The 23,439-nt window shown below is 40.9% G+C and overlaps 1 protein-coding gene across 3 annotated transcripts in view; it reads left to right on the top strand.

Moving 5' to 3' along the window:
* Window positions 1-23,439, top strand: part of INTS4 (integrator complex subunit 4) — a 90,946-nt gene that overhangs the window by 31,416 nt on the left and 36,091 nt on the right. For all 3 annotated transcript variants that reach the window (XM_081100098.1, XM_081100097.1, XM_081100096.1), the window contains exons 7-15: window positions 2,324-2,412; window positions 3,313-3,433; window positions 5,765-5,836; window positions 7,712-7,886; window positions 10,463-10,668; window positions 12,950-13,092; window positions 18,570-18,685; window positions 21,608-21,741; window positions 22,665-22,822. In XM_081100098.1, the coding sequence (XP_080956224.1) occupies window positions 2,324-2,412; window positions 3,313-3,433; window positions 5,765-5,836; window positions 7,712-7,886; window positions 10,463-10,668; window positions 12,950-13,092; window positions 18,570-18,685; window positions 21,608-21,741; window positions 22,665-22,822 (1,214 nt within the window). The remainder of the gene's footprint in view (window positions 1-2,323; window positions 2,413-3,312; window positions 3,434-5,764; window positions 5,837-7,711; window positions 7,887-10,462; window positions 10,669-12,949; window positions 13,093-18,569; window positions 18,686-21,607; window positions 21,742-22,664; window positions 22,823-23,439) is intronic.

The raw sequence follows: 23,439 nt of genomic DNA, 5'->3' as shown, positions 1-23,439 counted from the left end.
CTCGGCGTGTCAGCATTTTGAAAAACCCTAACTTAACTCTGGTGCTGTGTCACATATAGAAATTTTTTGATATTTGCAACCATAGTAAAACAAAGACTTATATTTTTGATATTTATTTTATATATTTAAATGCCATTTAACAAAGAAAAATCAACCAAAAAAATGAGTTCACGTGTCACCTCTGACACCCATGTCATAGGTTCGCCATCACTGGTAGGTATTAAGTCTTGGTGGGCTTAGCACAAGTGACTCCAGTTTGGGCCTGTTGTTTCTTTTTAATACTAAGCAAACAATGATGAGGGAGGGCCACAATGGTGTGAGGATGGAGTAATGGTGGAGTATTTGAGATATAAGATTGAATTAGGTATCTAATGAATTGTTTTGGTTATATTGAGTTTGAAGGTTTGATGTTACAACCATGAGGAGAATTTCAGGCCATAAATAGTTGTGAAGGTCTGAAGTTCAGGAGAGATCAGAGCTGGAGGTGGGTATGTGGAGCCATCAGTATCTAGGGGGCATGAGGATACTCAGGGCGAGTAAGAAGACTGAAAGAGATCAAGGATGGAGCTATGAGCAAAGTCCAACATTTAAGAGGTAGACAGAAGAAAGCAGCCCTAGAATGGAGCTCAGAAGCAGCCTTATGGAAGAAGAGGAGAAACATATTCCAGAAAAGGCAGGAGGGGGGTTCTCACAGTCAACAGTGTCAAATTTTGGTGAGGGGTCAGCTAGGGTAAGAGGTTTTTATTTTTTTATTTTTATTGATTTCACAAAGGAAGGGAGGGAGAGAGAGAGAGAAACATCAATGATGAGAGAGAATCACTGATTGGCTGCACACCCCCTTACTTGGGGGTGGGGGGGATTGAGCCCACAACCTAGGCATGCGCCCTTGGCTGGAATTGAACCTGTGACCCTTTAGTCTGCAGGCCGTTGCTCTATCCACAGAGCCAAACCAACTAGGGCAAGAGGTATTTTTGACTATTGCAACTCCTGGGGATTGGAGAAGGGGTGGTGCTACAACCATCTAGTGAGTAGAACCTAGGGATGCTGCTAAACATCTTACAATGCACAGGACAACCCCTCACAAAGAATTATCCAGTCTAAAGTGTCAATAGTGCGAGATTGAGAAACCCTGGTTAAATGGATAGGTAGTGATAACCAGAACGGTGAGTCAAGGGTTTTTCCCAGGGTTGTGTCTCACGATGCTGAAGAATGAGCTATGTGGACTAGGAGATTTAAGCAAAAGTGTGGAAAATTTATTGCAAGCAGATTCAGAATCCCCCCATAGGGAGGGGTGCCCAATAATGGGCTGCCCAGTAAAGCTTTGTAGTCCAGGGGTGTATATTTGCTGCAAGCTTGCTTCTATATCTATCCATGTTGTCACCTGTTTGATTCCCTCAATTGTTCTTGCCCAGCAATGGATCTGAACTTTCCCTGTTTCTGTGTGTTCTTTCTCTGTTCTAATGCTGAACTTTCTCTGTTTCTATGCGTTTCTACACCTTGTTGCTGCAGGCCCTCCCGTGTTTTCCCCTGCCTCCCCTTTGAGTCCAGAAACATTTTATTATTTCTGCTTGGTTGGTTTCTGTGATTAGGCTGCTCAAACTGCTGTGTCTGCCTGCCATGTTCCTCCTGCCTTTGTTTTCCCCTGGGCCCCTGCCCTATCTGCCTGCGTTTCAAGTTAACCCTCTTAGTAGGTTAAGTGGGATTGAAGAGTAGGTGTAATGGGTTAAGGCATGGAAATGGAAGAGCTGATGGAGTAGCAAGTTCTGGTCAGAGCATGGAATTTAGGATTTTAAAACTCAGACATGGAGTAAGTAGTTCTGGATGTTGTTGAAGTCAAGGGTGTTGCTATGTCTGTGGGTGGAGTAGAGATATGCCATTTCAGACCAAAGTTAAAACAGAAAAATCTGGCCTCTTTTGGCAGCTTAGCATTAAAATTGTGCAATTATTTCAGAAAGATTGTCGATCAGAAATTTGTGCTTTGATTTCACAGATAGGCAAAAAACCATCTCTGGTGTTTGAGCCTGTGAGAGCAGCAGTGGGGGCTCCCAGAAGGCTTTACTGGAATTGTGCTCTTTTAGATGGCGTTTGTGCTATCAGGCTGTGGTTCTGCTTCGAAACTTGAGATGGGAGGGCTCAATCAGAACACAGAGCAGCTGACAGAAGCCAAGAATTCTTTGTGGGCAAAGGCTCAAGTAGCTAAAACCACCCACAGGTTTTATGATTAGCATCGTTATCCAGCCACCCTGTCTTCATTGTGAAAATAGTTTAAACATCACCTTGGGGGGATACAAAACTAATAGACTTTTGGAATCCTTGTTTGCAGGCCTGTAAATTGCTGTCTGATGACTATGAACAAGTGCGCAGTGCTGCAGTCCAGCTTATCTGGGTTGTCAGTCAGCTCTATCCTGAAAGGTCAGTGTGGGTGTAAGCAAGCTTTCATTCATTGCTAAGCCATTTTTCTCTCCTCCCACTGTGTAAAAAGCCCACCTCCAGAAGAAAAAAAAACGTTGGTTAGATTTTTTGAAGGTGTGAAATAGGGGAAAAGTACAGACCCTGGAAATCAGGGTATCTGGTCCTGATTCTTTAGCTCTGCCATCCTTTCTGTGTATCTTTGGAAAGATACTCCAACTCTCTGGGTCCCAACCTCCTCTTTTGTAAATGAAAGTTAAATGAAGGGATGGGACTGTCTTTCTTTAGTGCTTTGCAGCTTCCTCCCTACCTCTACCCTACCCTTTTTAAATCTTTAAAATTGTTTGGGGCCCATTTTAGTAAATACAAATACCAGATAAAGATACTAGGTAGTTTGAGGATAATGATCCCTTATGTAGTGTTTTCCTGGTTAAAAACATTTTTGCAGTAATCAAATCATTCTCACGGTGATTCTGGGAGGTGGAGAGACAGATATAGTAAAAAAAAAAAAAAGACTGATTGGAATTTGCCTCTCCTTTTAGGACCAGATATACAAGTATGTTTTATACTTATTTATTCTGAGATTTACTATATTCACAGCAGTGCAAATATGGAATAAACAGAGATTTAAAGTACTCTGTGGTAGCTAGTTTTTGGTATCTTCATAAATCTTTGTACCTCTGATGAGTTAAACATTTTTATTCAAGACAGTGAAAATTTGCAGCACAACTAAAAGGGTTGACTTATACTCTCAGAGTCATTTGTTTACTATGAAATGTATTTCATCATTCCAGGATTTTAATTATTCAGTTATCATCTCGACTTGTGCTGTTTATCATTCCCAGTTTATTGAACCTGAAGCTTTAGACTTATGTTTTATGTTTTTTCTTTCTTTTAATTTAGCATTGTCCCAATCCCATCTTCTAATGAAGAAATTCGCTTAGTTGATGATGCTTTTGGGAAAATTTGTCACATGGTCAGTGATGGATCCTGGGTGGTTCGAGTTCAAGCTGCAAAGCTATTGGTAAGTTGCACCTTTTATTTATTTATTAAATATATTTTTATTGATTTCAAAGATAAAGGGAGAGAGAGAGAACAATAGAAACATCAATGATGTGAGAGAATCATTGATTGGCTGCCTCCAGCACTCCCCACATTGGGGATTGAGCCCACAACCCAGGCATGTGTCCTGATCGGGAATCAAGCCATATCCTTCTGGTTCATGGGTTGACGCTCAACCACTGAGCCACGTCAGCGCTACAAGTTACACTTTCTTTGTGAACATGTTGCCTGTTACACTTATACAAACATTTTGAGAAACTACAGGTAGGGATAGTTGTAACCCACTATTAGAAATTATAGTGTTTCTTAAAATAGAAAGAAAAAGCTCACTTTCCAATGGAGAAGTATAGTTTTTTAGAGCTTGAAAGAATTTTAAAGACAATTCTATTTACATTTGTTAGCTTATGAGATAGCCAAGGCCTAGGGATTAAAGTAAGTAATAATAAAAATAGTTGCTTCTGTTTACTAAGCACCTTTTATGACCTAGATACTGTGAGGCCATTTACATGATCTCACTTATTCTTCACAGTAACCCAGCAAGGTAGATATTGTTATTCCCATTTTCCAGGTGAGAAAATTGAGGCTCTGAGAAATGAATTCAGCTAATCCAAATAGAAAGTTGTGGAATGGGAGTCAGATATTAATCTCCTGACTTTTAGCCTGGTACTCTTCTGTTTTGCCTTTGGGGATTCAGAGTACAGTTATTAAAAAAAAAAAAGTTAATTTTTCAGAGATGGAACTGTTTTATAAAAGGAGTGTTGACCTAATAACAGCATTATTTTATGTCTGTGTCATCTTTGAGATGTCACTTGACCTTAGTTTTGGTTTCCTCATCTGTTAAGAGGGTTTGATATCTCTCATATTTACCTCACTGAGTCGTCATGATGCTCAAACGAGATACTAAAAATTGTAACATATTCTATGTGTGATAGTGGGGGTTGTTATAGTATATACATACACACACACACACACACACACACATGTATCTATAAAATTTTGTGACTATCACAGCAAGAAAATCTGAGATTCTTTTTGGACACTTTCTTTTTGAGGGCCTCCAACACTGCCAGTCTTGGTAAAATTGTTGGCTAAATACTTTGGACATGACTGTACTAGACTCAGATCCAGTGGTAGCCCTATTTTTATGACCAGTATTTATGGGGTAATTGCTAAAAACTGTGTGAAGCATTTTTATGGAATAATAAGGAATTTGGATGACTTCAGTATTGCTTATGAATTATACTGGAGGCCTGGTACACAAATTTGTGCACGGATGGGGTCAGGCCGGCCCGCCCCAATGGGGGCCGATTGGGGCCGGGCTAGTGGGGGGAAGGGGAGGCGGGAGGTTGGCCAACCAGCCCCACCCCCGATTGGGGTGGGGGTACTGATAGGGGACAGGCCAGCAAGGGGAGGGGCTGATCGGGGCCCCGATCAGGCCAATTGGCCACTGCAGTGTGCGTCATAGTGACCGGTCGTTCTGGTTGTTCCGGTCGTTCCGTTATTCTGGTTGCTTGGCTTTTTTATGTATAGATTGCTTGTTCATAATAAAATACAGGGTTAAGCCAGTTGTTATTGATTTTACTTTTTTTTAAAAAATATATTTTATTGATTTTTTACAGAGAGGAAGGGAGAGAGATAGAGAGTTAGAAACATCGATGAGAGAGATGTCTCCTGCACATCTCCCTCTGGGAATGTGCCCGCAACGAAGGTACATGCCCTTGACCGGAATCGAACCTGGGACCTTTCAGTCTGCAGGCCTACGCTCTATCCACTGAGCCAAACCGGTTTCAGCTGATTTTACTTTTTAATTCACATTTTAAAACTTTGTTTTGGTTCTAGCTGGTGTGGCTCAGTTGCTTGGGCATTGTCTTGTGCACCAAAGGCTTGCTGGCTCGATCCCCATTGTGGGGTGTGCAGGAGGCAGCCGATCAATGTTTCATTCTTGCATCAATGTTTCTCTCCCTGTCTCCCTCTCCCTTCCTCTCTCTCTAAAAATCAATTAAAAAATTTTAAAACAAACAAAAATGGGACTGATAATAGTATTTATTTTGGAGGGGGACTAAATTAATTAATGTATGTATAAAGCACTTAGTGCATGACACAATGAACTCTATTTAGGAACTAGCTGCTGCTGCTAATGTTTTTGTTATATTCCTGCTGATTCAGAATCCATAGGCATCTTTAATGTTAAGAATAATGTTATCTTTACACATTGACTGCAAACTTTGACTATTGAGATAATGTTCAAATCTTAAAAGATGTTCAGTTTGTTTTGGGTTCTTTTTTTTTACAGGGCTCTATGGAGCAAGTCAGTTCTCATTTCTTGGAGCAGACGCTTGACAAGAAACTGATGTCAGATCTAAGGGTAACTTGAATTCTCTGTTGTTTAAACTGGGCTTCTGAAATTAACATCAATGTAACAGTATATGCCAAGCTGATATTGGTTTAATTTTGCAGCCCATGCATTTGTTAAATTAATGTAGGATGATTAGATTACATTTACTTTAAAATCTTAGTAACTTGAACCAAATTAAAAGTTACTTCATTAAATGTTAAATTATTATTATGAAATACTTCGCACAAGTTGTGTTCTACAGAGAAGAACCAGTATGAATTTTCCTTTTCTTAGAAATTGCAAAGGTCTGGTCTTATATTTTAAGATCGTGACATCTGAGGGCTGCTTTTCAGTAGCAGTTCCCATGGAAGAGTGAATAAATTTTTTCTCTGAACTGTAACAAAATGCCTCTTATGGAACGCCTTTAAGCTTTTACTGTGACCGTTCTTTGATATATTTGCCAGAACCCAATATGAGTCTGAGAATATGATATGTTCATTTATTGTCAATATCTTTATTTATTTATTTTTTTGTTAACTCTACCCGAGGATATTTTTTCCATTGATTTTTAAAGAGAGTTGAAACGGGGGAGGAGGGAGGACATGGATGTGAGAGAGACACATCAATTAGTTGTGCTCCGCATGTGCCCCAACCAGGGATGGGGATTGAACCTACAGCCCAGTAACATGCCCTTGACCAGGATTTGAGCCTGCAACCCTTTGGTGTAGTTCTCCCCAGCTCTTTTTTCTTATGCATGTTTTAAACATTGTATGCAGATAGTTTTGTGGTTTTATAAGTCTACTTTTTACATTTGCCACAGTATCATATGCTTTTTTTTTCATATTGCTAACTTTATACTTAGCATTTTTATTGATTGCATAATATTCTTTTAAGTAAATGTATCATCATTTTTAAGATCATCATAATACATTTAGATCCTTCTAGTTTTTTCATCCTAATAAACCACATACAGAATATTATCTTCTGCATATTAGCTCCTTTCTTCTTTTGAGTTATTTGGTAACATAAGATAAATTCTAAGGAATGGTTGAAGAGTTGACATGAAATATTGCCATTTGGCTTTCCTTAATGGCATTGCCTTCATTTGAGGTAAGTGATTAAGTGTTTTTTTGTATTCTGGGGGAGAAGTATAAAGAAGGATAGCTCATGGTGCATGGTGAGGGATGGGTGATCCAAAGGTTTCTAAGACACATCACAAGGTACAAACTTTCCTACTGGGTCTGACCCACATCCCTGTAGGCTCAAGTGCTATATTTCATCAGTTCCTTTAAGATGATCAGCCATGAGGATGTGGAGTCACACCAAGAATGTTCAAAAGAGGCAAATTATAAAGTATTTATAAGAGTAATAACCCTCAAGTGGACTGAATATTTACTTTTGTAACCAGTATATTCCCCATTAAGCATTCTGTGCAGAAAATGAATTTACTAGAAGGTTGCTTGGGACCACAATATTGCTCGAATAGAACACAGTGTTGTCAAATGGAGACTTCTACTGGGACTGAAAAAGTTTTTTTCCTAGGGCCAGTGTATTATCTACCTGACATGGTGCTTGGAGGGACATTGCCATTGTTTAGCTCTCTGGTTCTCTCTTTCCTATGTTGTCATCGCAAACATGAACACCTGTCTGATCAACACACTTTTTCACTGTCTTTAATAAGGTTACTATCTTTAATAAAGTTACTGTCAGCAGTGATAGACCTGTGAGCCTTTGGTCTTTAAGTTGAATTTGCATTTCTCTGCTCTGGTCTATTGAGTATTTTTATTTTTTGCAAGTGTAACTCTGAGAGAGCAGTCTTACTTCCTGCCTACTGTGTTTTCAGGGTGCATCTTATTGTTCCTTCTTGAACCTCCTGCAAGTGGTAATTGTTGTTGTCCTCTACAGAGGAAACGCACTGCACACGAGCGTGCCAAGGAACTTTATAGCTCAGGGGAGTTTTCCAGCGGCAGGAAGTGGGGAGATGATGCTCCCAAGGAAGAAGTAGATACGGGGGCTGTGAACTTGATCCAATCAGGAGCTTGTGGAGCTTTTGTTCATGGATTGGAAGATGAAATGTATGGTAAGTATCCTATATAATAAAGAACTAATGTTCTATTTAGACTGGACTGTGGAACGACCTTTCGGAACGACCAGGGGGTGGGGCGGGGGCAGGGCCAGGGAGCCTGCGTTGCCAGGCCAGCCATGGTGAACCCGGCACCCCCCCTTCCGCAGGCGGCAGGAGAGGGGGCTGTTCGGTCCCAGTTCCAGTACCACACCTTTTACAGAGGCAGTGGGAGAGGGGGCGGCATAGTCCCAGTGCCTCCGGAGAGGCGGGATGTGGCACCACTGAGGTACTTCAACCTCCCATGGCCCCTCTGCCTCCCCACACCAGTGGGTGGGGGGTGGGGCCAGTGCTAATGAGCAGCGAGCCCAGCATCTGGTTGAGTTGCACCCCCCCCCCCCCCCCCCCCCCCCCCCCCCCCGCTTAGCCAGAAGCTGGGCTCATGGCTGGCAAGTGCAGTGGCGGTGGCTGGAGCCTCTCCTGCTTCTGCGGCAGGCGGGCTGTAGGGAGCGAGTGGTTCTGGACTGTGAGAGCCCCTGACTGTGAGAGGGATGTCTGAGCGCCAGCTTAGGCCCAATCCCCCGGGGGGACCGGGCCTAAGCCAGCAGGCGGACATTCCCCAAGGGGTACCAGACTATGAGAGGGTGCAAGCTGGGCTGAGGGACACCCCCTCCCAGTGCATAAATTTCATACATCAAGCCTCTAGAGACTACATAATAACAGTGCTCATTTACTGAGTGACTGCTATGTGTAAGTCATCGTATTGATTGATATTCACACAATGTCTCATTTAGTCTTCACAAAGTGTACCTTTTTTTTTTTTATATATAGATCCTCATCAGAGGACATACCCGGAGGGAGGGAGGGAGGGAGGAGAGAGAGAGAGAGAGAGAGAGAGAGAGAGAGAGAGAGAGAGAGAGAGAGAGAGAGAGATGTGAGAGAGAAACATTGATCGGTTGCCTTTGGTACATTCCCAGTGGTATCGAACCAGCAACCTTTTGGTGCATGGGAGGATGCTTAACCATCTGAGCCACTCTGGCTGGGTGAAACAGTTCCCCCCCCCCACGCCCCAACATAGCAAATTCCTTTTCTCTGTCCTGGATCCTTAAGGAGACTGTAATATACTTTCAGCACTCCAAAAAGTTCAGTAGAAATTGTTATTTACCTGCCTGTAGCCAGGCAGTACATGCAAAGTAAAATACCAAGTTTTTACTTTATGTGTCCAAGTTTTTGCTTGGAATTTTATCATCTCTGGTCTCATGCTGATAGGAGTTTCTGTGTGATTCCTCTGATAGAGTTGCAAGAGTTACACATGAATCAATGTGGTATAATAGATAAAGCCCTGGGAAGAGAAGCTAGCAATTAACATACTTAGGTCCATTTCTGGCTTGCTTTGTAATTAGCAATTTCACATTTAAATTACATTTTTTGTGAAGTGGAGCAAATTCTTTTCTTCTCATTAGAAGTAGGAATTCATAACTACCAAGGAAAATCTGAGTCATCTCCCTTCAGTGTATTAACTCTGCTTTTAAAGTGTCTAGAAACATTTCTTATACAAAAACAACTTGTATTTGTGAGTTTTAACCACAATTTGAGTGGTTTTCTTTTCATTTTTGAAACTGTACATTGTGTTGCAGAGCCATGGGGGAACCACTGCAACAAAATGAGCATCTATAAAAGTCTAGTGAGCATTGTCTGTAGCTTCCTCATCTCTGTATCCCGGCACTTAGCACAGAACCTGGCATGTCCTACACGTTCAGGAAACACTGTTAGTGAATGAACGAAGGGCTTCCTAGATTCAGTAACCTCACTGTTACATATTCTGAGCATTCCAAGGGTAGAAGACATGGCTCTATTTTCAAGGTGCTTACAAGACCTTGCGATAGCTAATGTTGAGCTTTTAACATATGCCAGGAGGTGTGTTATCTGCTTTACTTACATCATGTCATTCAGTCATCCTAACTACTCTGTAAGGAAATGAGTATTATCTCCATTGAACAGGTGAGAAAATTGAGGTGCTAAAGTTCACCTCCAAGTTTGTGGAGGGATTATTCTTCACAGTTCACTGTGTGGTCCCTATTATTCCAGAGCATTTACCTTTAACCACTATACAATGCTAGTCTATATAACAACAGACCTGGACACTGGTCTTATCTCTCCTCTGACTTTGAGGCAAGTTAATGCACTTTGTTGAATCTTATCTCTAAAATGAGAATAATGGTATCTAACATGTTTTAATAAAATATTATTTTGGCTACCTTTTTTTTTAAAAAACACACAAAACTTTACTGTAGTTGAAATATTGAGATAAATAAAAACTTAGTTTTCAAGAAGTTCAGTTAATGGAGACAGATGTGTGACTCGATCACAAGTCTGGACAGTCGAGATCTAAACCTTAGTCCCTGTGACACCAACGTTCATGCTTTTAGGTTGAAGTGAAGGTGGAAGCTGAACCTGTGAGCATGGAGAACTCCCAGTGTTTTTAGGGTGAGAGGAGTAGAAAGCAAAAGGCAGAACTGGATGAGAAGGAATCCTTGGATTTTTCCCATGGCTCTTAGTTTGATACGCAGTTGTATTTGTCTCCTTTTGTCTAGAGGTCCGCATTGCTGCTGTGGAGGCTCTCTGCATGCTGGCCCAGTCTTCGTCCTCTTTTGCTGAGAAGTGCCTTGATTTCCTGGTTGACATGTTCAATGATGAAATTGAGGAAGTACGTCTACAGTCCATACATACCATGAGAAAAATCTCCAACAATATCACCCTCCGAGAGGATCAGCTAGACACTATCCTGGGTGTATTAGAGGTGAGCGGTCACAGTTTGTTACTCATTTCTTCATCAGTACTTATGGGGCACCACTTCTTGTTAATTTTTAACCAGGCATTCTGCTGGGTTTTGGTGATACGATAAAGTACAGGTAGCACAGTTCTGTCTTCTCATCACACAACTCCACCAAGATGGAGGAGACTGATGTTAAACAGGAAATTCGAACAAAGCTTAGTGTTGCTGTGATCAGGAAAGGACAGGACTCCCTGGGAATACAGAGAGTATCTAATCTGAATTGTCTAAGGTAAGGTTGGGGAGCTAGGGAAGAAAGAAGGAATATAGTGGACACTTGAAGGAGGAATAGAACTTAATGAGGCATTTTCTAAGGAACTTAATGAGGCATTTTCTAAGGAAGGAGTAGCACTGGTGGAAGAGTACAAGAGTACCAAACAGAAGGAGTAATGTCTAAAGATCCAGAGGTAAGAGTGGGTATGATATAGTCAATGAATTCATTGAAATTGCAGCATTGAGTTGAAGAGATGAAGGAAAGGAGGGAAGCGGTTATAGATAAAGCAGGGACTAAATAATGAAGAATTATTCTCAGCCTTTGATTTAATTCTTCTAGTGAGTCATAGGATATTACAGCAGGAAGAGATCTTAGGGGTCAGTTTATTGAGCCCTGGAGTTTTACAGAAAAAAAAAAAGGTAATTTGTTTGATGTCACATAGCTAGTGCTTGGCTATGCCAGGATATAAACACAGATTTGCCTCCCAGGCGTGGTTCTTGGATTATTTTTGAAAAGTGTCTGGATTTTATTTGTAAGTACTGAAGTTTTTCAAGATATTAGTAAATTTAATTTGGCCTCTGGCTTTCTTTTTGTTTTGTTTTTTCCGGATATTGTGAAAGGGATAATAATTTGATATTTAGTCATTAGCACTTGTTACAGATTTCTGCTACATAAACAGACTGACTGGATGCTTTGATTTTGAAGTTCTCTATTCTCTATTATTCTCTCAATTTTTTAGTACTTCTATTAAAATTTTTCCTGAGTTATCTTTATTTATAATTTTTCATGTTTTTTTTCTAAGAAGATAAATTTATATTATGTAGATTGTTCTCCATGGATATTCTCTATAATGTGCTCCTCCTTTTCTTTCAGCTTTTCCCCCCATCATTTCTCACCTTGAACTTTATGCAGTAGTCACTCCAGGCTTTTATTATATAAGATTGGATCATCATAGATTGAGGATATGGCTATCCATTTTGCCTTAAATTTAATCATCATGCTTCTCTTCACTATTTTGCCTTCACTGTAAATTTTCCCCCACTGCCTACAAACTGCCACTTTTCACCTGGCAGACGAGCTTATTCCCAGGATCTACGTTAGGCAACATATCTGGAAAGCCTTCTCTGACTAACCCCCCGCCTCCGATGTGGGCTAAATAGCACTTCTCTGTATTTTTATAACACCCTGTGATATTTATCAGTATGTTTCCAGATTTTAAATTCTTTTTTCTTAAATAAATACTGATTTCAGAGAGGAAGGGAGAGGGAGTGAGAAATAGAAACATCAGTGATGAGAGAGAATCATCGATTGGCTGCCTCCTGCACGCCCCACACTGGGGGGTCAAGCCCACAACCCAGGCATGTACCCTGACCAGGTATCGAACTGTGACGTCCGGATTCATAGGTCAATGCTCAACCACTGTGTCACACCGACCAAGCTGTTGGTGACCTTTTTAATCATTTTAGTGAGGTTGAGAAGGAAATGGGGAGGAAGGAGGCCGCTTCCCTGACGTCATCTTGTACTGCTCTCTCTGTTTACTCTGCATAGCTACACTGGTTTCCTGGCTATTTTTCAAACATGTTTCCACCTCATGGCCTTTATGTGTGCTGTTCCCTTTGATTATCTGGTGTTAAATGCCCCACCTAACCCAGCACTCTTTCCCTTAACCTGCTTTATAGTTTCTTCGTAATACTTAACACTGTCTGACCTTTGCATTAGAATGCAGTCCTGAGAGCAGGGATTTGATTATAATTACTGCTGTATCTCCAGCTTTTGGTACTTAGTAGGAGCTTGGTAAATGTTTGGCTGTTTACTAAGTGCCCAGTAAATGTAGAATGTATAAACAAACGAATGAACAAATGAATGAATTTTTCAAATCTCAGTTCATATGTCACTTCTGTCTTCTCAACTACCAGCCTCTCCCAGAAAATTGAGACTTTTTTGTCCTGTACTGTCATTGTAACTTATACACTTCTCCATAACACCTAATTCATAGTGACTGCTAATAGTAATACTATCTTTTTTTTTTTAAAGGATTCATCCAGAGATATTAGGGAGGCTCTTCATGAACTCTTATGCTGTGCTAATGTTTCAACCAAAGAAGGGATTCATCTTGCACTGGTGGAGCTGCTGAAAAATTTAACCAAGTACCCTACTGATAGGGATTCCATATGGAAGTAAGGAATTTTTTGTGCATTTGCTCACTGAGTCAAATAACATCGTAAATATACAGTCTTGATATTATTCACTAGAGGCCCCGTGAATGCGTGCACGGGTAGAGTCCCTTTTGGCTGTCGGCCAGGACCTCACTTCCCCTGGCTGCCTGGGCCTCCCTTTCCCTAAGTGCCTGCCGCCGCCAGCCAGGGCCTCCCTTCCTGTGGTTGGCCAGCCAGCCTCGCCCCCTGGTCGAACTCCTGGTTGAACTCCTGGTTGAGGGGACAATTTGCATATTAGGCTTTTATTATATAAGATTGGATCATCATAGATTGAGGATACGGCTATCCATTTTGCCTTAAATTTACAAACCTGATTCAATTTAACTAAACTCTTGGGAGTCTGATTCCTAAACGGAATATTTTATTTTAGATTATTTATTCATTTGTCCATCCATCCACCTAGCAAATATATGCCTGCTATGTGCTTCCTATGTGCCAAACTCTGTGATAAGTGTTGGAAGTACAGAGCTAATTAGATTTCCTTTTTCTCCTGTGTAGTGTTAATCACTGCTTTGTCCAGTTTGGATTTTGTACAGGATCACAACTATCATTGTAAAGATTACAATGGCAGGGCCGGCACTTGGTCTGCAGATTGAAAATCTCAGTCATTTCTCCCCTTGATTACCTCTAGCTTTATTGACTAGAATCAAACTGTTAACACTGTTCATGAATTGCTGTTTGAAGAACTACTTGCTTACATTTAATATAAAAATTAAATGAGTGTGCTTCCCTTCCACGCTCTCTAAAAATCAATGGAAAAAATATCCTTGGGTGAGGATTACCAACAACAAAAAAAAGTGTGTGCTCCACATATTTAAATGAGCTTATGTGATGAGATCATGCCAACTGTGTAGTTTCTTGATTTCCAGAAAAATTTATTACTAAGAGTAGAAAATGGTCGAATCAGGTACTTGGGAGAATGTTTTCATTCTTCCAAGAATAAAAGATACATTAAAAATTGAAAATACTGCCCTAGCCAGTTTGGCTCTGTGGATAGAGTGTCAGGCTGTGAACTGAAAAGTCCCAGGTTCGATTCCAGTCAAGGGCACATGTCCGGGTTGTGGGCTTGATCCCCAGTGGGGGACTTGCAGGAGGCAGCTGATCCATGATTCTCTCTCATCATGGATGTTTCTATCTCTCCCTCTTCCTTCCTCTCTGAAATCAGTAAAAATATATTTTTTTTTAAAAAAAAGGAAAACCAGCCTGGCGAGTGTGGCTCAGTGGTTGAGTGCCAATCTATGAACCATGAGGTCACAGTTGGATTCCTGGTCAGGGCACATGCCTGGGTAGGGGCTCGGTCCCCAGTAGGGGGCGTGCAGGAGGCAGCTGATCAATGATTCTCTTTCATCATTGATGTTTCTATCTCTCTCTTCCCCTTCTCCTTTCCTCTCTGAAATCAATAAAAAATATATATTAAAAAAAAATACCAGAGAGTTCTTGTTCTAGGTAACACTTTTTTTTTAATCCTCACCCAAGGATATTTTTCCATTGATTTTTTAGAGAAAATGGAAAGCAGTAGGAGAGAGATAGACAAACATTGATGTGAGACACATCGACTGGTTGTCTCCCGCACGTGCCCTGATCAGGGCCAGGGATTGAACCTGCAACCGAGATACATGCCCTTGGCCATAATTGAACCCAGGACCCTTGAGTCTGCAAGGTTGACACTCTATCCACTGAGCCAAACCAGTGAGAGCTAGGTAATATTTTTGATATCTGGTTATTTGTTTTGCTGTTTCTTCATGTTTGTTCAGTCCAGTTCAACTCAATTCGATATACATATATTGATTGTCTTCAAGGAGCACTCAATCATTTGGTGTGTGGGGTTGGGGTAGGGAGAAATACCTATGTCAGTATCTGTACTTTTTTGGGGATACAGAAGGAATTCATTCTGCTTGATGGAAGGGATTGTTATATAGTGTTTAGCAGTTTATTCTTCTTGCCTTAAAATAAGATTTGTGGCTATTTGGTTCACCCAGAATATTTATGGCAAGGCTGTCTTTTTTGGTATTTGTAGACAGAAAACTCCTTCACCTTAAAGTGCTCCAAAAGATTTTGGAGTGACCTAATTATCACTTGATTTTTTTTCATCTTTCCTCATGAATGGTGATGCAAGCAAACCCAGGTTCCTCTGTCTGCCACAACGAAAGACAAACTCTTGAGACAGGTGCTGGTGAAAAAGGAAAGATGTTTATTTGAATGCCGGCATCTCGAGAAGATGGGGGACTTTTCCAGTCCTCAAAAAGCCATCTTAATAATCTCAATGCAGGCAGAGGCTTTTGTAAAGATGGAGATGGAAAGTGTAACAAAGAGATTGGGGAGGGGAATGGGGAGCGCAGCTCTGAGAAGGGGGATCATTGGAAAGGGAGAAGGGCTGAGGGACTGGGAATATGTCACTTCTCAAGCTTCCTCTCCTCATTTTGGAACTTTCTTCAAATAAGAATTTGTAGATTTACTGTGGACACCTGTGGATCTTCATGGCTGGTGCCAAGCAGCCCTTTCTCCCCGGAACTTCTTTAAGCTATAAAATAGGGTAGATAGCCCTAGCTGACTTGGCTCAGTGGATAGAGCGTCAGCCTGCGGACTGAGGGGTCCCGGGTTCGATTCCGGCCAAGGGCACATGCCTTGGTTGCGGGCACATCCCCAGTGGGGGACATGGCATGCAGGAGGCAGCCGATCAATGATTCTCTCTCATCATTGAGGTTTCCATCTCTCTCTCCTCCCTTCCTCTCTGAAATCAATAAAGAAATATATTTTTTTAAAAAGGGTAAAGAATGAAAACACAGGGCTTTAATTACACTTCAAGAAAACAGGGGCGGCTGCCGCCTTGAGAAAAGGTAAAACACACAGCCTTTATTTCTTAACTGCAATGCTAAGTCGAGGTGACAGTGGTTTATTTAAAATATCAGAAAAGCATGTGATAGAAGAGGGAAGGAATAGTCACAGTGGCATGTTTTTAAGACACTGCTAAAGATGGGTACGTAAATGAAAGCTTTGAAGGACATGTTTGTTGTGTTTATGCCCTTAGTGTATTCACAACAAATGCTTATTGAACACATGTTATGACCCAGTCACTGTGTTAGGTGCTGTGGAGATTTAAAAACGGATTCATCTCAGCCCTAGCCAGTTTGGCTCAGGGGATAAAGTGTCAGCCTGGGGACTGAAGGTTCCTGGGTTCGATTCCAGCCAAAGGCATGTACCTTGGTTGCAGGCTCCTCCCTAGCCTGGCTCCTGGTCGGGCATGTGCAGGAGGCAACCAGTTGATGTGTTTCTCTCACATCGATGTTTCTGTCTTTCCCTCTCTCTCCCACTCTCCCTAAAAATCAATGGAAAAATATCCTCGGGTGAAGATTAACAACAACAAAAAACAAAACAAAATTGGATTCATCTCAGAAACCTAGCCTTCAAAATAGCAGGTAGGGAGAGAAGAAAGACATGTGTAGATAGGGAGGTGGATGAGATAGTAAAACATATTACAAGTCAGACTCTCTAGAGGCCCAGATACTTAAGGGTCTCTGAGGGGACCCAATTAATAACTCTTGTATTCTCCACCTGAGATCTGAATAGAAAGAGATAAAATAAAAGAGTGGCACCTGGAAGGCAAACTACAACCTTTACAAAGTCCCCTTAGCATAGCAAGTAAAAGCCCTGAGAGAGGTCAGAAAATTAGTGAAGTGAGTTGTTTCCACATAGAAGGAAAAACAGGACTAGGGAAAAGTTTACTAACAATGTCAAGTGTTTTAAATGCAATACCTTCCATATCCCATATATCCACAAATGTGTTAATGGTGTTTGTTTTCTTTCTTTTGCCAGTCTGCCTATTCTCCAGTCCCTGGTGAAATCCATCTTCTTTGTGACACTTTCTCTTATCATAGTAATTTCTTCTACCTTTGACAGGTAGAAAGCAGACTGTCATTCATTTGATATGATAGTTCATTACCTTGTGTTAGTCATGTTTGCCGCAGCTGGATCATAAACTCATTGAGAACAGAAATTAAGATTTATATTTATTTTCAATTCATCACACCTTTTAAACCAGAGCTTAAAAAATAAAAAATAATAAAAATGTATAATTCCTAGCACACATGTAGTTCTCTCTTTTTTTTTTTAATATGTTCTTACTGATTTTTAGAGAAGAAGGGAGAGGGATAGAAAGATAGAAACATCAATCAGCTGCCTCCTGCATGCCCCACACTGGGGAGGGAGCCAGCAACCCAGGCATGTGCCCTGACTGGGAATCGAACCGGCGACCACTTGGTTCATGAGTTGACACTCAACCACTAGGCCACACTTGTAGTTCATGATAGTTTATAAAGGACCTTAATGTAGTTATAATAGTTAACTGATAGCCAATTAATAGCCAATTGATTTCTTTTTTTTTTAATATATATATGTATTTTATTATTGATTTTTTTACAGAGAGGAAGAGAGAGAGATAGAGAGTTAGAAACATCGATGAGAGAGAAACATCAATCAGCTGCCTCCTTCACATCCCCCACTGGGGAAGTGCCCGCAACCCAGGTACATGCCCTTGACCAGAATCGAACTGGGAACCTTTCAGTCCGCAGGCTGATGCTCTATCCACTGAGCCAAACCGGTTTCTGCTGATTTCTTACTTTATGACAGACCAGAGGCCTGGTGCCCGGATTTGTGTACCAGTGGGGTGCCTCGGGCTGTACTCTGGGGATCAGGCTGAAACTGGCTCTCTGACATCCTCTGAGGGGTCCCGGATTGTGAGAGGGCACAGGCCAGGCTGAGGGACCCCACTGGTGCATGATTGGGGCCGGGGAGGGATCGCGGGAGGGCTCCAGGGTGTGTCCAGCTGGTCTTGCCCAGTCCCAATCAGCTGGACCCCAGCAGCAAGCTAATCTGCCGGTTGGAGCGTCTGCCCCCTGGTGGTCAGTGCATGTCATAGCAACTGGTCTAGCGGTCGAACGAAGGGCTGGACGCAGCATATTGGGCTTTTATTATATAGGATACCTAAGAAGCTCTCCAGCAGACTTCCATTCACCAGAACTGGATTAGTTGGTTACTTGCAAATCAGTCACTGGCAAATATGGATGGGGTTGCTATGATGGGTTTATTAGACCAATTGTGGTTGAGCCCTTGGGCTGGGCCTGCCTTCTCTAAGCACTTTGCTATCTACCTTATACCTGAGTAAAATCAGGGTTCTCTTGGCCAGGAAGATGGGGGAAATGGTTGTTAATAGCAGTGGTAATAGCAGCTATATCAGCTCTTTTGTCTTCATAATAACCAAATTTTTAGACAAATTAACTGAGTTTTAGAATAATTGAATGACTTGTCTGAAGTCATAGAAGGAGCAAAACTAGGTGGTTGAGAATTTGTAATTCTAAGTCAGGCTTTCTGATTTGAAATCCTAGTACTTTGAAAAGCATTTATTAACTTACTAATGTGGGCTCTCATTTTGTTTATTTCAGATGCCTGAAGTTTCTGGGAAGTCGACATCCAACCCTGGTGCTTCCCTTGGTTCCAGAGCTCCTGAGCACCCACCCATTTTTTGACACAGCTGAACCAGACATGGATGATCCAGCATGTATCCTCTGTGCTTAGGACAGACCCTACTGACTTGGCAGGGAATTCTAGCATCTTTTCCTGTAGTGTAGCTTAGGTGGTCTGAGTTTTATTTATTTTTTTCATTTCTTTTAGGTAAGAGTATATCCTGAGGTAGCCTAGCCTGGTGGTTATTCTCAGCTTTCTTGTTTTCACAGTAATTGCCCTTTGCCATTTAATACGAATAATTTTTACACCATTTATCGAACACCTGCTATATTCCACATACCATGTAAATGCTTTATACATTTTATCAATGATCTTCCAAACAACCGAGGAAGGAGGTATTATTCCCAGCTTACAGATGAGAAAACTGAAGCTCAGAGAGGCTAAGTAACTCTCCAAGCATAAAATCCGGGATTCGCAGTCAGCTACCTTTGGTTTAAAGCCTATGGACTTTCCCCTATGTCAGTGATGGCGAACCGTTTGAGCTTGGCATGTCAGCATTTTGAAAAACCCTAACTTAACTCTGGTGCCATTTCACATAGAGAAATTTTTTGATATTTGCAACCATAGTAAAACAAAGACTTATATTTTTGATATTTATTTTATATATTTAAATGCCATTTAACAAAGAAAAATCAACCAAAAAAATGAGTTCGCTTGTCACCTCTGACACGCGTGTCATAGGTTTGCCATCACTGCCCTATGTCTTATTGCGTGTTTAATTTGATATGCATCCTGAATGAGTGGATGCAGCTGAGCTACTATGCCTCTGATACAAGTTCAATAGGTTTGTGATTGCCATGGACAGCATGCCGTGCATTTGGATTATTTTCTAGTCATGGGAATACATTTACATTAGTGCATTCATGCTCTCCCATGGTTCTTTTCACTGTATGGAAGACCATTGGTGAAGTTTAGGGATTTGATTTGAGCCCTCTTGCAATCCGGGACCCCTGGGGGGTTGTCGGAGAGCCGGTTTCAGCCTGATCCCCGCAGGCTAGGCCGAGGGACTAGTGCATGAATCTGTGCACCAGGCCTCTAGTAAAAATATATTTAAAAAACAACACACTTTTTTTTTTTTTTTTTTTTTTTTTTACAGAGAGGAAGGGAGAGGGATAGAGAGCTAGAAATATCGATGAGAGAGAAACATTGATCAGCTGCCTCCTGCACAACCCCTACTGGGGATGTGCCGGCAACCAGGGTACATGCCCTTGACCGGAATCAAACCTGGGACCTCTCAGTCCGCAGGCCGAGGCTCCATCCACTGAGCCAAACCGGTTAGGGCACAACACACATTTTTAAAAGCTGTTAAAGTACTTTTCTTAGGGGGTAGTTGGAGGATTGTGTTATTTAGGAAATGTGTTTGGCTGTAACAGAGATTGCCCCCAAATGGAACTTAAAACAAATTATGATTTTTATTTGTTTCTAATGTAAAAGAAGTTGGAGGTAAGCAGTCTGGTGTTGTTATAGTGGCTGCACATTATTCCTGGTGATCCAGGCTCTTGTTTCTTTCTGTTGTGCCATTTTCAGTTGCCTGTGATTATTACTAGAGTTCCAATCATCAGGTTCAGGTTCTAGGTAGGAAGTTATAGGATATTTGGAATAAAATCAATATTCTATTAGTAAGGAAAAAGATATGAGTGTATATTGTATAGGCAAATAGCAGGATCTGCCATAAGGGTACATACAGAAGATGGGAAGTTATATTTATCTTTTATTTTAAATTTGTAATTTTCTCTGTTATAAAATTAATATGCATAGAAAGAAAATCCCCCAAAATAGAAAGAAGAAACTTTGTAGTTAACATCCAAAGTTCTACTATCCAAAGTAATCAACTGTTAATATTTTGGTGTATTTTCTTCCTTTTTTAAAATCTTGGGGTTGGGATTTTTCTTTTAGTTTATTTTTTTTAATACATATATATTTCATTAACAAATATTTGATAATAGATAGCTGTCATATCTTCTATATTTTAGAGTCTGCCTTTTCATGTGTGACAAAATGCTTATGATACAATATTATAAATTCTTTATAAGCATAATTTTTAATGATTGTATAATACTCCATCAAGTAAATGAAGTATAAGTTGTATAGTTGTTCTCCTGGTTTGGGATATTTAAGTTATTTCTGATTATTTGCTATTATAAAGGTTTCTGTGCTATCTTATTATTTACTTAGAATAGATTTAAGATGTGGAATTATTCAACATTCATAAGACACTTACTATCTAGTACCAAATTATTATCCAAAGGGATTGTGCCATTATATACTTTAGTAGCCAATGTACCAAAAGTTTCCACTTATTAGTATTCTCAACAGCATCAGGCATTATTATTGTTGTTGTTGTTGTTATTATTATTATTATTATTATTGACCTGGTGCGCGAATTTGTGCATGGGTGGGATCCCTCAGCTTGGTTGTGATCGGGGCTGGCTGGCCAGGGGAAGGGACCGCGGGAGGTTGACCAGCCATGGAAAGTTGGTTGTGGGAGCGCACTGACCACCAGGGGGCAGCTCTTGTATTGAGCATTGGCCCCCCCCCCCTAGTGGTCAGTGCGCGTCATAACCAGTTGACTGATCGTTCGGTTGTTTGGTTGCTATCTTGAAGTTTTTCTCTTCTTTTGTCAATTTCTTATTTTTTATTGTTTGCTTGTTTATTTTTTTTAATCTTTATTGTTGAAAGTATTACATAGGTCCTTCTTTTTACCCCACTAACCTCTTCCAGCCCTCTCCTGCCCCATCTGCCCCCCAGGCCCTCCCCACAGGCATTATTTTTTAAAACTTTTGGTAATTGGGATAATATGGAGTAGGATAATCTGTCTCTGTTTGAATTTGCATTTCTGTATTAGAAAATTGTAGTCACTTAGTGGGAATTTTGGGGGCAGAAAGTGGGGACACTAGATTCTGGCCAAACTCAACCTTTTGTACCTCCAGGCTTACTTAACTCACTCATCCATCAGACATTGCAGTTTTGGTTCTTATCTTCAATGCTGCTAAAAGCTGTCCAACAATGCCAGCATTGTTCTCGGATCATACCTTCAGGCACTATGCCTACCTCCGGGACAGTCTTTCTCATCTTGTTCCTGCCTTGAGGGTATGTTGAAAAAACATCTTTTGTCCTTGTTTTTGGTCCTTTGTGGTTATTAAATAGTAGAAAACAGACTATATTCTCTGAAAAAGGATTCATTCATGCTCTTTCTCTCATGAGCTCTATCCCATTGTTTTGCACTTTTGCTTCTCACCTTTTAAAAACGATTCATTTTTTAAATGTTCTTAGGTCATTGATTATGTTATATCAGGCTCAGTTGGTTAGAGCATCAGACCGATACACCAAGGTCGCAGGTCCTGGTCAGGGCACATACAAGAATCAACCAATGAAGCATAAATAAGTGGAACAACAAACCGATGTTTCTCTCTGAAATCTATAGTAATAAAAATGTAATATGCTAATTAGACCGGACGTCCTTCTGGACGACCTTCCAGATGAAGCCGGGGCTGCGTGGGAAGCCTGGGTCCTGGGTGCTGGAGGGAAGCCAGTGCCGGCAGCTGGGAGAAGGAAGGCCTACTCTTGTTTGAATTTTGTGCATCGGACCTCTAGTCAATAAATAAATGAGAAAAAAAATTTTTTAATTAGGCCAAATTAAAGTTGGACTTAATGCAGTAAAATAGTTTGGTCTTGATTTGGCTCTGATAAAAATGAGAGTGATTATAAATAATAAATAAATAAGTAAGTAAGTAAGTAAATGTGGGAACATTAATTTTTAGTCCTATTTCTATGGTTAGCCCATTTATTTCAGTTAGTAATGGAAAATAATAATATACCATTCTCTTTTTCCCCTTGCAGCTTGTGGCTATTTCGTTTCCTCTCCTCTTTCCCTTTCTCCCATTGAAGCTGAGGAAGGGGAGAAAGGTTATTTATAGAATCCCCTAGCTTTTTGTTCCTTTTACTTTATTTGGCTCACTTTTTTTCTGGTTATTTTGTTTCGAAAAGTTTATGACCTGACTATGTTTGCTTAGTTATCAGGTAGAAAACTTGTGTCATCAGCTGTTTCCCCCAATATCACGCCTCATGAGGATCCTTCCCATCAGTTCCTGCAGCAGAGCCTTGAAAGGGTGTACAGTCTTCAGCACCTGGACCCTCAGGGAACCCAGGAGCTGCTAGAGTTCACCATCAGGTGAGGTAATCGTCCCTTTCCTTTGACAGTTAGCATTGTTGTTCTGCTCTGCTTGACTGTTTTGATTTTCATTGTTGGTTACAGGCTAGTTTTTCTGACTCTATAGGCCAGTGGTTCTCAACCTTCCTAATGCTGCGACCCTTTAATACAGTTGTGGTGACCCCCAATTTCATTGTTACAAATTGAACATAATTAAATCATAGTGATTAATCACAAAAACAATATGGAATTATATATGTGTTTTCCAATGGTCTTAGGCGACCTCTGTGAAAGGGTCGTTTGACCCCCCGAGGGGTCGCGACCCACAGGTTGAGAACCGCTGCTATGGGCCAATGCTCACACATGATTTTATGATCTGTTTATATTTGGATTAGGTTGGGGTTTGAGCATGTTATATACAAAGAAAAACTCTTTCTGTACATGACCAGATTGATGATTCATACAAGACTAGAAAGAGTTACAAAGAAGCTGTTTTTATCTGTTCCTTTCCTTGTATATTATTTAGGACTAGAGGCCCAGTGCATGAAAATTTGTGCACTGGGTGTGGGGGGGGGGGTCCCTCAGCCCAGCCTGCCCCCTTTCATAGTCCGAGAGCCCTCAGGTGATATCCTACTGAC

The sequence above is a fragment of the Myotis nattereri genome (assembly GCF_964212035.1).
Source record: "Myotis nattereri genome assembly, chromosome: 9".
NCBI classification, from domain to species: domain Eukaryota; kingdom Metazoa; phylum Chordata; class Mammalia; order Chiroptera; family Vespertilionidae; genus Myotis; species Myotis nattereri.
Note: the sequence above shows the minus strand (reverse complement) of the source record. Positions and strands in the feature narration are given on the sequence as shown.